Raw genomic sequence first — 14,436 nt, 5'->3', positions numbered from 1 at the left:
AGAGCCGGACGCGCAGACCCGTGCACACGCCAGACAGACACACACTCTCTGACCCGCCCCGCCTCCCCTCGCACACAACCGCCCAGGACGCACCGGGCCGTGGGCCGGCGCACGCACGGTCACAGGCAGGGGCGCGCACACACACACATTTGATCGCACACGCGGGAGGCGCGGAGCGGCGGCGGCCCGAGACTGCGGCCCGAGGCGCCCCCGGCCCCGCGCGGCGAGCGGAGCGCGGCGGAGGGGAGGGGGCTCCGGTGGGGGCGGGGGCGGGGTGGGGGCGGGGCGGGGGCCGCAGCGGCGAGTCGGGCGGGAGCCGGCACCTCTGCGCGCCGCGCCCGGGCCTCGCCTCCGCACCCCCCGCCGCCGCGCGCCTCCAGGGGGGCCCTCCCCCGCGCCCGTCCGCTCGCCGGCCCCCAGCCGCGGCCCCGGGGTGCAGCCAGGCGGCCGCGCCGGGCCGGCGGGACAGGGTGGAGGTGGGGGCGGGGGCGGGGATCGGGGCCGGGCCGGGGCCGCGCCGCCCGCGATGCCGGGCGCCCGCCGCAGCCGCCGCCGGAGCCCGGGATGGGGCGAGAGGCTGCGGCGGACGCCAGCATCTCCCCGCCGGGGGCCCCGGGGGCCGCGGAGCCGCCGCCGCCGCTGCTGCCGCCGCCGCTGAGACCCAGCGGGCGATGGGTGAGTTGACCCCGGCGTCCCGGGGGCCCGCGCCGCAGCCCCGCCGTCCCCGCACCCCGGCCCGCCGCCTCCATCTCCGCGCCGCCGCCTCCGCGCTCGCGGCGCCCCCGTCACGGCTCCCACGGCCCCCTCCCGAACGTGACCCTGGGGCGGGGGCGGCCGCGCGGGGCCGGGGGCCGGGGCCGCGGCGGGGGGGGCGGGATGCCGGGGAGGCTCCTCGGCTCCGGCGCCCCCTCCCCCAACCGGGCTGCTCCGCGGAGCTTTCCCGGCCCCGGAGGGCAAAGCCTCATCCCTCCGCTCCCCTCCCCCGGCCTGGGCGGGGGGCGTCCCCGAGGCGCCGGGCTCGAGCGGCGCTTTGTGCGCTGGGCCGCCCCCCCTCGCCCCCCCAACCTCCGGCGCGGCGCGGGGCTGGGGGCGGGAGGCCTCGGCGCCCGCCTTCCCCACCCCCCGACCCCGGGCTGCGGCGGCGGAGGCCCAGGCGCGGTCCCGGAGCAGGGCGGGTGCGGGGGCTGGGACCGTGGCTGCTCGCGGCGACCAGGCAGAGGGAAGTGGGGAGAGCACCCCCAGTTCTTGGGGGGGGCTCCCGCTCTTTTCGCTGCACTGCCCAGGGCGGGGGAGGGAACCTGGCTGGGGGAGGGCGCTATAAATATCCGCAAATAGTGAGTTCTGGAACCGGGGGTGGGGAGGGGAGCGCGCTGGGGTGTAAGTGGGAACGGTGGTGCCTGAGCTGGGGTGCCGCGAGCAGCAGGAGGGGTCTCAGCCAGCCCTGGCGGCCTGAGGTCAGGTGACTCTCCCAGCTCTGGAAGCCCCCCTAGAAGGGCTGCGCGCAGGAATCCTACCCCAGAGACACCCCTCCGTGGCCCCCCAGAACCGGCACTGCCCCCATCCCGAAGGCGCTCCTTTCCGCTCCTGGGACAGCAGTCCAGATCTGGCCCACGGGGAGTTGTGGGCACTGGGGCGTCACCTCCTGGGGCAGTTACTAAAGATCCAGGCAGGGGGCCTCCAAGGGCTGAGGAGATGGGCCCAGGGTCCTCTGAAAGTTTGAAAGAGGTGCTGCTAGCCCAAGGAGGAGAGAGAACTTGCTGGAAGAGTTGGCTCGCTGGGGAGAGGAAGGAAGGGCACTCTAGGTGGAGGGAATGGCACGCCCAGAGGCTCCGGGCCGGGGCTGTGGGGTGCCTGGTGTGTGCGGAGAGGTGGAGGGGGTGCTGGTCAAGCACAGTGAGGGGAAGACACGAGTGCCAGAGCTGAGGAAGGACGGGCAGGTGGAGGTGAGGTGACAGGCCCTACCGGGGAGCTGGCACTAGCAGCTCCTGAGGACAGTGAGGTGCTGATGGGGCTGGGAGTGCTGCCATCTGGCTCGGCACCCCCTCCTTGTCTGCCCAGTGCCCCTGTTGTGGTCAGGGCTGCTTGACCCACATCTGGGATCCCTCTTCCTGTGGTGGCTGGACCGCCGCAGGCAAGTCAGCTTCCTGAGGCTCAGTTTCCACGCCTGTCTAATGGGGAGACTCCCCCACAGGGTTGTAGAGAGGTCTGAGAGAGATGATGAGTTTAGGGTACCCATCCAGCACCTGAGAAGGACTTGGGAAATCCTTGTCTGCTGCGTCAGTATGATGACCTGGAAAACAAGGACATTGATTTCAGCTGGTGGGCCAGGCTCACGCTCCGGGGGGTGATGAGGATCACGTGAGGGCTGGACCCAACTGGGGGAAGCCAAGGGCTGGGGGAATTGCGTGTACACGTCCTCACGTTATTCTGGGAGAAGAGAGAAGCAGTGGCCAGTGGCTGAGGTGGGGGTGGTCTGCACACAGCGCATTCTTGCCCTCACGGGCACCTTAGCTACGGCAATCAGTGACCCTGCTGTGTTCCCTGAAGCCCCTTTATTCTCCACGCTGCACCCCCTCCTGCTCGCTAGCTCTAGCCCTGCTCATGGGGACCAGGGCTCCCTTCCAGAAGGTTCTTCAGACATTGAGACCAACAAACACAACATCCTCCTGTGAGGGGCACTGTCGTGAGCAGCCAGGTGGAGAGGACACAGACCTTACCCCCAGGAGAACGGAATCTAGAATCTAGTTGGGCAGCAAATACCACTGGGCATCCATGGTCTGGCCGAGCCCTGTGCTGGCTGCTTAGGGGCAGGGGGAGAGTGACAATAATTGCACATTGGGGCAGTCATGTGCGGAAGTTAAAAGCAAGGATTCCGGATCCAGTGGCCCAGGTTTGAATCTTGAGTGTCCATTTTTGCTGTGCGACTGTGGACAACTGACTCTCCTCTCTCTGCCTCAGTTTTCTTGCCTCTGAAATGGGAATGATGCACACTATGGCTATTGGGGCAGCTTGGTGTGGTTTCTGGTGGGCATTTCAGATGAGTCTCCCGGTTCACCCCTGCCTCCCTGAAGACAGCCTGCTCCAGCGCATGAGGTATCTTCGTTGCTGCTGTCATCTTCTCTGTGAGCCTCTGTAGGCAGGGGCCTGACTTCTGTGTCCATTGCTTGGGCACGGGGCAAGGGCATGCTGGCAGTAGGCTCTCTGGGAGCAAAAAGGTCCCTGATGAACAGTCAGTAGGCTTCTATGGTGTAAACCTCCCAGCAAGGCCCCTTTCACGCTACCAACAGCTTATCCATCTCGCAGCGGGAGCTGGCGCATGCCAACTTCAGCCCCCAGGCATTCAGTAGGTGCTTCATAAATGGCAGTTGAAAAAGGAGAGAAGGCTCCAGAGACTGTTGGTTGGGTAGACCTGGGGAGCTGTGGGGCCATACTGTAGCCGAGTGGGGGGGGGGGGCGTTGGACAGGTTGAGGGCAGGGCCAGCGATCACTCCAAATAGGTACACACAGTGAGTTGCAGGGCAGGGGGGAGGAAGGGCGGTGTCCTGCCTTCCTGGGAACCTCCACACCCCTGACCCTGCCTCACTCCTGCTCTAGCTCCCCTTGACCTTGGCCTGGTTTGGGCTGCCTGCACAGAATGACCCAGCTGGAGCCCAAGCTTCTGGCTCACAGAGCTCTGAGATCGGGTCCTGATCAGCCTCAGAAATCAAATTCTGTTCCCTTGCTTATGCTGTTCCCTCCCCAAATGTTCCACCCACCTCTTCCTGTGTCCCTAAAACCCTGTCACCCTCCCAAAGCCTTCTCCATGGTGCCAGCCCTCCACCCCAAATCTCCCCTTCTGTCACCCCTAGCCTTTCAGCCCCCCCACCCCCCTTGCACACTGCCCGCCCATTAGAATATGAATAGCCAACATTTATTGCATCCCTACAGCTAACCACAACGGAGATACCATGATATCCCCTTTGCAGATGGGGAAATTGAGGCACAGTGTCTTGTTACTGGTGACCCATCCTTTCCATCTGGGCTGAGCAGCAGTTGTGCAGGGAAGCTCCTTGCTGTGGGCCGGCAGAGGACCACACGGGTTTCTGGAACGTGTTTGCTGTCGCATGTTCTGCTCGGCTGCGAGTTCCCCGTCCCATAGGAGCTCGAATGAATGAATGGAAGAATGAGTGAGTGATTATCAGCCCCAGGGAGTGGCCCTGTCCTTCTCCCCATTCTTCTCCCTTCTTTATCCCTATGGGCGGAGGCACCCTCGGGAGGGTGGCCCTGGACCACAGAGGGATGGTCACTGAGACCCTGCTTCTCCTCACCCCCTGGAAGGGGAAGTGAGGCTTGGAGTGAGGCGGAACCAGGCACTGTGGAAGGGATGGACCACCCTCCTGTGGTCTAGTATGAGGCCACATGGGCCCAGGCTCCTGTGGGGAATCCAGGAAGTGAAGAGGGTCCCAGAAAATTTTTTCTTGCACCAGCCTCAAGTAGAAAGTCCCCTGTGGGTTCCCATAGTTTCATCTTTTCTATGTGAATAAAATTGGAACAATAGGAAACATTCACATACCTAATTACTCCGTTGTTTTCTGAATTTAGAGCCTGTTTGGCTCAAGACTTTGGTTCCCACTGAAGTAAGAATCCCCTGGGAGGGGCAGGGTGAGAGCCAGAATAGGAGGCCGGAGCCCTGCTGACACTGGGGCCTCCTCCCGGCTCTGGGCTCCAGCTGCCCTCTCCAGGCAGGCTGGGAACTTCCCAGAAGGAGCAGCCCACATGGGGGTCTGAGCAGGGGAGGGCGGCCAGAGGCAGTCTCCAGGATTCTGGTTGACAGAGGCCCGTGATGGATGACTTCCCAGACCGTTCTACCCCACCTTGACCTCTGAGTCATAATCATTTGCTGCTATTTATCGAGCACTTACTATGTGCTGGGCGCTGGGCCAAGCACTTTGTCTGCATTATCCCAGCGATGCCTCCTAACTTCCCTCGAAGTAGGTGCTATTATTATTCCCATTTGGCAGTTTGAGGGTGCTTGGGGCCTGGGGCTCAGGGCCAGAAAGGGGCAGGGATGGCATCCAGCCTGGAGACCCCAGAGTCTGATGAGGCTCCTAGTCTGGGCCCCTCTGTCACTCAGAGGACAATGGTCCCTGAAGCTTGGACACCCAAGATGGCCACTTCACTGGTGTCCTGGCCTCCAAACCCTCCTTGTAGCCCTGGAGCCACTCCCTTCTTTCCCAGAGACCCGGGGCTCTTTATCTGGAAGCCCTGATCAGCCTCACCTGGGCCACTTGGGAAAAATACATATTTCCCAGGCCCCACCCCACCCTGCTGAGTCAGAATCCCACCGTGGGATTCTGAGGGTTGGAAACCCCATTTTTAAAATGCTGACCTGGAGCTACAGAGGCCTTTGGACTCCGAGAAGCACTGCCCAGCCCCGTGGAGTCCAAGCTGCCATGAGAGACGCCCTGCCCTCAACCCAGATCCCCACCTGTGTTCCCAGCCTCTGCTCCCTACTACCCTAACCTAGCTCTGCACACACCATAGTGACACCCACACCCTTTTATCTAGACACCTGCTGCTGCCCTTTCCTTCTGGAAACAGGTCCCAGTTGGCCATGGACCCCATATGAGTGATGGTGGCCAGGAAGGGGAAGCAGGGAGGCCTGGTGACGGCAGGGGAGGAGCTGGCCTTCCAGGCTGGGCACACAGGCACTCTCTGGGGGCTGGCACCTTGCCTGACATGGAAAAGGCATTTGGTAAATATTTCTTAAATATTTGTTGAATGGTCGTGAGCGTGGCAGGCCGTTTCTGGAAGCTGGGCAGAGTGGCGGGTTTAGGAGAAGGATTGAAGGGGCGCCTTCTTCACCATCTCCTAGGACTGTGATGATTAATGCTTGGAACTCGTTGATGGCTCAAATGAGAGCGAGATGCTGGTTCTTTCTTTTTTAAAGATTTTATTCATTCATGAGAGACAGAGACACAGGCAGAGAAGCAGGCTCCGTGCTGGGAGCCTGACGTGGGACTCGATCCCAGGATCACGATCTGAGCCAAAGGCAGATGCTCAACCGCTGAGCCACGCAGGTGTCCTGAGATGCTGGTGCTTTCTTACATGACTTCATTTCAGTATCACGGGAGCCCTGGGCAGTGTGCTTAAGTAATCCTCATGCATTCTATGGAAACTGAGTCCTAGACAGCAGACGACTTGCTAGGCCCACAGCCAGGAGAGCAATTTCCGGGCCAGAGTCCTGCCCGTTGGGCCAGAGAACCAAGGATTCTGTGCAGCCCTGCATTGTGTGGAAAGCACTGATTATCTCATCATCTCCCTTGGTTCTAGCAGTGACTGGGAGGTTTGGCTCTACGTTTGCAGCGATGCCCATATCCTGGAGTCAGAAAGCCTGCCCCCAAGGGGTCTTCTGCGTCTGTCCGGGGTAGTGGTGGGGAGAGAGGCCTCCTCCAGGCTGGTAGGCTGGTGGGAGAGAGAAACAAAGAGGCGTGTATTGGGGGCTCCGGCACACAGTAGCTGTTTGGGAGCCCCTTTGGTTAGTGGAGGCAGAGCCAGGCCTTTGGTCCCATCTGGTCCTTGGAACAACCCAGGACAGGCTTCAGTCTGTGAGTCGAGGCCCACAGAGGGTGAGTGACTGGTTCCAGGTCACCCCTGCCATCCCCAAGGTAAAGAGCAAAGGATGTCGAGGTTCCACCATGGCTGGGAGGAGGTCTGGGGAGTGGGGCCCCCAGGCAGACCCCCTCTCGGGTATCCAGGGCTGCCACTGGGGCTTGGCATGTCACTGCTGTCAGAGATGTTTGAGGCCTCATCTGGGTACAGACAGTGGGGGGATGTAACGGGCTCCGTGGTCCCTGCCTCCAGGCCCGGTACCCCCACCTAGACTGGAAGCCCAGGTGCCAGCTTTCCTGGCCTTTGCAGATGCTGTCCCTCTGTCTGGAACAGCCTTCCCCTTGTCTCCTGGCAGGTGCTTGCTCATCCTTTAAGACCCCCTCCCTGTCCCGGGAAGCCCTGATCCCCACCCCAAGGGCCGGGCTGATCCTCTCTGCCAGAATTTCCATTTGTCTGCTCCACAGGATGCTGAGAACCTTGAGGGCAGGGCAGGTCTGCCGAGGGGCCTCGAGATGCGAGATGCCACTGGAGGGGACAGGGGAAGCAACAGTAAGGGGCAGGTGACTGTCACCTCAGCCCACACAGGGGACCTTGTAGCCGGCCACACACACCCATTTCACAGAGGGAACGCTGGAGGCCCCAGGTGCTTGGGGCTGACCTAGACACAGAGAGCAGCTGATAGGCCCTCTGGGGCTGACCCGTCCCCCAAGCTGGAGCGTCTCCATAGGATCCAGGGGTGGGGGATGGGAAGAAGCCCAGGAGCAAAGTCCCCAGGGCTCAGGTCTGCACTTTGTCCTCATGCGCGTGGAAGACCAAGCTCCTTAGAGAAAACGCTTGCTGTCCAAAAGCTGGCAAGAAATCCATGTGGAGAGTTCATTCCAGCAAAAAGGTACACGGGGGTGGGGGTGGGGGGAAGAAGTCTAAGAACTTTGACTAAAAGGTTAGCTCAGGGGATGGTGGGTGTTGCTGTCCTGTTTCTTTTGCTGTGATTTTCCAGTTTTCTGGGATGTACGTGAAACCTTTGTGATCAGAAAAATGCAGTTTGTAATCGGAAGGAGAGAGGTCTAAGAAAAGGCGCACTGGGAACAGGCGGCTCCCCCATTTGCTTGGTTCTGGGGTCACCACTTGCGGGTGGCTTCCAGAGGGACCAGGGGAGCTGCCTGGCCGCAGGCACATCCGCCAGGACAGGTGCGCTGGTGGCAGACAGCTTGTGTTTCTCTCATCCTGGCAAAGTGGGTCAGTGAGCGTCCCAGCGTGCGGCTGCTGGGGGATGTGGCACCCCGAGAATTCCATTCGAACCTCTACCCGCCTTCCTGTGGCGCCGTTAGGCCTCAGGACCCTTGCCATCCCACCTCCGCCTGGAAAGCCCCCTCCCACCCCCGTTAGCTGCGGGCTTCACCTCCATCCCCGTGCCTGGTGGGTACGCATCACTGTTGGCTCCCTGCCTTACTGACTCCTGCCCCAAGCGCCTTTCCGGCGTCCTCCTGCCATGCGGTCAGGGAAACGGTATTCGTAATCCAGCTGAGCCCTGATCCTAGCTGAGGTGCCAGGGCCACAGATCTGCCGACTCCAGGGTGTGCTCATGTCTGCACGTCCCCTCTCCCTGCACACAGCACAAGCAGCTCCATCGTAAGTGGACTTTTGTCCTTCCTTCACGCTGCGCCAGCATATAATCTTGCCCATACCTCCAGCACACCGGCTAATTCATTCAGCAAACACCCACCAAGGAGCTACCAGGCCCTGACCCCAAAGAGACATGATACAAGGTCTCTGACCGCGGGAAGTGCCGTCCTGGGGGGTGTCGCAGTGCACACTGGTGAGGGCAGAGGCCAGCAGGGCCACGGCGGTCAGAAGCATCGCCCTGGAGAGTCGGGGGGACCCTGGGCCAGGGCGTTCCTGCCCAGCTGTGGGTATGCTCGCCCATCCCCTGCGGCCCTGGGACCCGGGGCCTGGGAACCTCGTGCTGGCCCTCCTTGCTGGTTCTGCGGCTCTCAAGCATCCCTGAGGGCCGATGGAGCTGGAACGGGCTCTTGGGCTGTGGGCCCTACTGCTAGGGGGCTGGAAGGGAATACAGGGTGCTGAAAAGGAAGTGGGTCAGCTGGAGCTCACAGTATGAAGCCCCCTGGCAGGCAGGAGGACCTGGGCCGCAGAACTTTCTGAAAGGGAACCTAGGGACCCAGACACCAGAACACAGCATCGATTCAGACCAGAGAAGCCGAGTCACGGGACTTATGGGAGGAAGATGGAGCGGGAAGCAGGAGAATCAGGTCTCCCGTGGTCAGTGGGGAAACTGAGGTGCTTCGGGGTGGGGGAGGTCTTGAGCATTGGTGAGCCTTGGTAGGCATGCTTGTGGTCTGTGCTGAGCTGGGCCCTCCCCACAGCTTGCTGCTCCCTGACCTCAGACAGGACTGGCCCCCCAAAGCTCAGTTTCGTGAGATGGCCCTGTGGTGGTGAGATGAGATGCAGCGCTTCACTCGGGAAGGGGCGCTGCCCTTGGTGGGCGGTTCGTAGCATTGCTGAGGCCTGGACCCCGGCTACCTGACTCCTGGAATGACCCTGTCACCCTATGGTGGCGGTCTGCTCACCGCTGTCTCTTCTTCCCCACACTCAGTGGGACGTTTGGGCACTTGCGGGCCTTTTCTGGAACGCTCTCTGGATCTAGCGAGTGGGAAGGACTGAGTAATTAAAGGAGCAAGAACAGATGGGTGGCTCTGTATTAAGGAGCAGGGGCCCAGTGCCTGCAGTCCTGTGTGGTATCCCCTGCCATTTGACGGGGGCTTCCTGAGTGTCCCCAGTGGAGATGGTCAGGGCCTGACCCACGGGGGCTGTCGCTGCTCGCAGGCAGGGGTGGGCCAAGATTAATTGGGGAGGAAAAAGAGAAAAGGCTCATTGTTCCAGCTTCACAGAGGCTCACCAGGTGCCCAGAGCGGCAGGGCCAACCAGCTGCGCACCTGCTGGGGTACCACCACTCCCGACCACTCCCGCAGGAGGTGCCTTGTGCTGGCTCAGGTTCCCAGAGCACTGGAGCTGCAGGCGCTGGGCCAGGAGCAGCCTCGGCAGCTCCCCAGATCCCTGTGAGGCCCCTTCAGGTGGGTGTTACCAGCCTCCCCTTTTTTTATGCCTCTGAGAGAGTAGGGTCCTAGAGCTGTGGGTGGCACAGCCAGGATTCCAGCCCATTCTTTGACTCAGCAGCAGCTCGCCGAGCACCTCCTGCGTGCCAGGCGTAGGGCCGGGCACCGAGCACCCCGGGGTTCTTCACCTTCCTTTCTACGCCTCCTCCCTACCATCAGCCATCATGTTGCTCAGGGTGCTCTAAAGTCCAGAGTCCTTCCCCTGTCTCCCCTCACCCCCACTGCCTTCCCATTATGATAGAGTTCGTTTAGATAAGCCACCTCATTGAAGTATGCCCTGCCCAGGCAGATCTAGACTTTTCCAAGCTCCAGCTCAGGCCTCAGAGCCCAGCAGCACTGACTGCAGGTGCAGGTGTGTGGATTTGGCGGGGGGGTCATTTATTCATTAAATAAGCGAAGGTCAACCCCTCCTTTGTATCAGATGGGGTGCTGGGGTCCCAGGGCAGCCGGGCAGCACCAGCCCAGTGTGGAGTGAGGAGCCCTGGGGGAAGGACAGTTCAGCTGAGCCTACCTGGGGACACCAAGTGAAAGATTATACAGGAACTTGGGGCCTTCTACAGGATCTGGACTTTATCCTGAGGACAGGAGTTCCAAGCCGGGAGGCTGTGGATGTGGCTGGCTTTGGCTTGGCTCATCGTGACCAGGGTGGGAGCCCCCTGGCAAGGCCGCTGCTCTTGTCCAGGTGAGCGTTGGTGGTGCAGCCGGCATGGGACAGTGGCGCAGAGGTACCGGCGGGATAAGTACCGGGGTATGGAATGGACGTGGTTGGTGATAGACATGTGAGGTCAGCATGAGGGAGGATTTAGGATGCCTCCTGGGCTCCTGGCCTGGGCAGCTGGGGGGGATGGTCACATGACATCAAGGTCCAGGAGGAGGAACATGGGGAAAGCCCGACATCAGAGCATCCCTGGGTGCCAGGCTCAGGTCACAGGTTATCAGCTCAGGTTGTTGGGACAGCTGTGTGAGCTCTTTGTGCCTGGTTTTGTAGTGGAGTCTCAGGCAGGATGGGAGCTGACTCTAACCCCTCTGCTGGGCCCAAATCCATATCCCCTGCCCCTTGTATGCTCTTCTCTCTCCCTTATAAGGGAGTGCTCTTGAGTGGTTAGTTGCACCCCGCACCTGGGCCCTGTACACTCTGGGAGGTGCCCATGGGAGCACCCCCCCACTCCTGCCTAGGTACACAGGACTGACCTCTGCACAGATATCCCCCCTCCCCGGCAAGGGCATTCCCCCGTCCCCCACCTCCCAGAGTGCAGCTCAAAGCCTCCCCAGGCCATGGCTTGAATCTATGGTCCTCCTGGCCCTGTGCTAGGGAAGGTTCACGAATGCCCCATGAAGATGGATGAGAGGTAGGCCGTCTCCTCCCTTCCCTTCCCCCACCCTCAGGCCTCCGGGCTAGAGATGGAGCTGAAGCTCCGCACTGAAGTGGCCCTTTGTACATTGTCCCCCTGGAGGATGGGGGAGCCTGGTGGGAGGGGCTGGCACCACTGGACACCCTGGGCTGATGTCAGCAGGGCTGAGGAGCGAGGTGGGGCCCGGGGGCGGTGTGCTTTCTCTGGGTCTGGGGGCAGGGCACAGATAGGCATGGATTGCACGGGCCAGGCCTGCCGCCCCAGGCCCACCAAACTAGCTGATACTTGTCACTCAGACTCTGCTGTCACTTCTCTTGAGAGTTGGGTGGTCACGCAACAGCTGTTTCTGGAGTGCCTGCTCTGGGCCAGGCTTTGTCCTGGGGGTGGGGAGCAGCGGTGACCAGTGACCGAGGTTCAGGATGACCCTGCTGTCCTGCTGTTGACATTCTGAGCCCCAGGGTGTGGGTGGGAGAGACAGACCACTAACTCGTAAACAAGGAGACAGCTAGCTTCCGCAGCGGTTGTGGGGGAGCCGATGACCTGGGGAGCAGACAGACTGGAGCTGGCCGGACAGGAGGGCCCCTCTGAGCAGCAGCCACATTCCAGACGGAGGAACCGCGGGGGGAGGACCCTGAGGATGAAAGGTGGGGACTGCAGCCCAGAGGAGCCCCGTGGAGGCGGGGACAGCAGAGTATCAGGGACCAGACTGGCAGGGCCTGTGGGCCCAGAGGAGTTTGGGTTTCATTCTGATCCAGACTGTGGGGAGCGACTGGGTGGCGTGGGGTCTTGGGAGGGGGTTGAGCTGGGGGGCGGGGCACATGGCCTGATGGGGACTTTGCAGTGACGGAATTTGCGGGGCCTGGTGCCAGATGAGAATGTAGCGCCTCTTGTTCAAAAAATTAAAGAGTTTCAAGACAGGAAGGAGAAAAAAAAAGGAGAGAGGCCAGTGAGGAGAAGGTGGTGGAGGAGGAGGAGTGGGGCTGGGGCCTGGGAGCATCTCGGAAGGAGGTGCCCACAGGCTCTGTAGTGCCGCTGCCGGGCACACCCGTGGCTGGACTTGGTCAGGAGCTCAGAGAGACTGGTCTATGTTGGGACTTTTTGGATGTGACCGTGTTCAGTCGTCATGGGCTGAGGGCTGGAGTGATCCCACAGTGCGATGACTCTGCAGCCCAGGGGTATTCAGAGACCTGCCCAGGGTCACACAGCGGGGTGGAGAGGGCAGGGGCAGGCTTCGAATCTGGCTTTGAGTCCAGATTCCAGGGAGTTGCCCCCGTCACGGCCCCCTGGCCGTCTCGCCGTGTCCCATGTGGGGGGCGGGGGGCTGATTGCACAGCACCCTCCTCCCTGGCTCACAAGGGAGTTGGCTTTCTCCAACTCCAGAGCAGGCAGAGAGCACTCAGCCCAGCCTCACCAGCCTCGCTTGTCTCAAGGTGATCTCCAGTCCATGGATGTGACCCCTGAGGCAGAGCCGCATCCTGCCCCGGCTCGTGGGCGCCCACGTCTCGCTGTCCTCCTGCTTCCTTGGGCTGCCCCGGCTGCACCCTGCCCTCCTCCTCCTCCTTCCTTCTGCGGAGATGGCAGGGCCCCCGTGCCCTGGGGAAGTCCCCTCAGCTCTGCTCACCCAGGCTCTCAGCGACCCTCCTGGGTGGGGTGTCCCCCACGACAGGTGCAGCACGGGGGCACAGAGGACACCCCGTTTGCCCCGCCCCCGCACTGATGGTCCCTGTGCAGCCCCAGGAGCAGGGCTTCGGCGCTCACAGCCCACGGGGTTTCTCTGCAGGCTGATAGGGGTCCAGGGCAGCGCCCCAGGGGAGGCACGGGCTAAGCTGGGTGTGAGGGAGGAGGAGCCCCCCAGAGACCCCACATGCACCCCCCCCCCCACTGGAAGCTCTGCCGTCTGCCCTCGGCTCTTCTCTGCCCGGGGCTGATTTATGTCTTCACCCTCTTAGGAAGGAGTCCTAGAGGGTCATTCCCACCACAAGGGATGAATGGCTTGCTCATGGTGGACTTGGGCATGCAGCCAGGCAGTACAATAGCTGTTTGGGGGGTCTCCTCTGGGCCCCCAGTTTCTCATCTGTGGCCAGCCACACAGAGTCCAGCCTCTGCTCCCACTCCCAGAGAACCCTGCACCCCCGGCTGTCCCCACCGCGGACCAGGGCTGTTGAGTACTGAGCCCACTTGCAGGTGAACAGTGCGGGGTCTCTGAGGGACAGTCAGGATTCAGGCTGTTCTTGCGGGGCCCGCCAACACCCTGCTTTCTTGGAGACCCAGGGTCCCACCAGGAGAGACTACTTCCAAGCTTTTCCCCCCATACCATGCTTCTCCATTTCTTGTCTGTGACCCTCTGACAATGCCCCACGGTCCTTTGGGAGTCTGGGAGCAGCTCAGGGTGACCTTCCACCCAGTGAGGGGGGGAGGCGAGGTTCCAAGAGGAGATGGGCACGTGGTTTACAAAGTGCCAGGCACTGACAGGCCCCTCACCTGGAAAGTGCGCTTGTGCCCGCGTCCCCAGCACCTGCCCTCACTGCCACTAGGCTACCTGTCTCTACCTGGGGCAGACGAGGAGGTTGCAATCCCAGGAAGTGAGGTGACCCGGCTAGGAAGAGGTGGGGCCAGGAAACGTGCCAAAGTAAAGGCCAGAGATGGCGCCAGGCTGAGGGTGCCTGTCCATGTAGCCACCTAACTGCCACCTGTGCTTGGCCCCGGGAGTGGGGGGTAGGAGACAGCCTCTGGGGAGGAAGCCATTGCCATCAAGCCATAAAGGCCAGACACAGGGTTGCAGCACCTGGGACGGGACACTGCATCACCTGTGGTGTGCCACCGTAGGGACCCGAGGCAGGTACTGGGTCAGGTGAGGGGAAGGTGGGCCTGCGGGGATCCAGGCATGGAGAGTCAAGGGGAGACTGAGGCAGAGTGGAGTGGTAGGGAGCAGGAGGCCCTAGGGCTGGGTCACTTTCAGGGTGAGCCAGGCTGGTCCCTTGGACCCCTTGAACCTCTTCTTTTATCTGTAAGGGATGGAGGTAGAAGGAAGCTGAGGCAGTTCACACCCTGCCAGAGGGCAGCTGGGGGATAGGCCTCAGGCACGCCCTCCTCTTTCCCCCATTTGGTGACAAGCCAAGGAAGGGCAGCAGTAGGCGGGGGCATTGGGCGTCCCCAGGCCACACAGCTGGGCCCGACTGGCCCTGGCCGGAGGCCAGGTCAGGGTAACAGCAAGTAAACAGAACCCCTCAGGGCGGTGAGCGCAGTTGGTGTGGGACCCTGCCTAGCCCATCTCGGAGTTCTGGGCCCGCGGGGCTGAGGAAGAGATCCGGCCGGCGGAGGGCGGGGTTGTGCAGTACAGGCTTGAGCCAGGCCTCCCCACA

The 14,436-nt window shown here is 61.8% G+C and overlaps 1 protein-coding gene across 7 annotated transcripts in view; it reads left to right on the top strand.

Annotated features, from left to right (window-relative positions):
- Positions 1–503: 503 nt before the first annotated feature.
- The window catches only part of MGAT3 (beta-1,4-mannosyl-glycoprotein 4-beta-N-acetylglucosaminyltransferase), a 31,819-nt gene continuing 17,886 nt past the window's right edge, over positions 504–14,436 (top strand). Inside the window, exon 1 of one of the 7 annotated variants that reach the window (XM_041756100.1) lies at positions 504–675. Coding sequence is in view for 1 of the 7 variants with exons in the window: in XM_041756099.1 (XP_041612033.1) it covers positions 10,332–10,447 (116 nt within the window). In the remaining 6 variants the exon portion in view is untranslated. Of the gene's footprint in view, positions 676–7,362; positions 7,481–10,049; positions 10,075–10,095; positions 10,471–11,056; positions 11,719–14,436 lie in introns of those variants that run through there. The other 6 variants (XM_041756098.1, XM_041756105.1, XM_041756101.1 and 3 more) reach the window with 6 other exon arrangements.

The sequence above is a fragment of the Vulpes lagopus genome, chromosome 5 (assembly GCF_018345385.1).
Source record: "Vulpes lagopus strain Blue_001 chromosome 5, ASM1834538v1, whole genome shotgun sequence".
In the NCBI taxonomy this organism is placed as follows: Eukaryota; Metazoa; Chordata; class Mammalia; order Carnivora; family Canidae; genus Vulpes; species Vulpes lagopus.
This window is presented reverse-complemented; position numbering and strand designations above follow the sequence as displayed.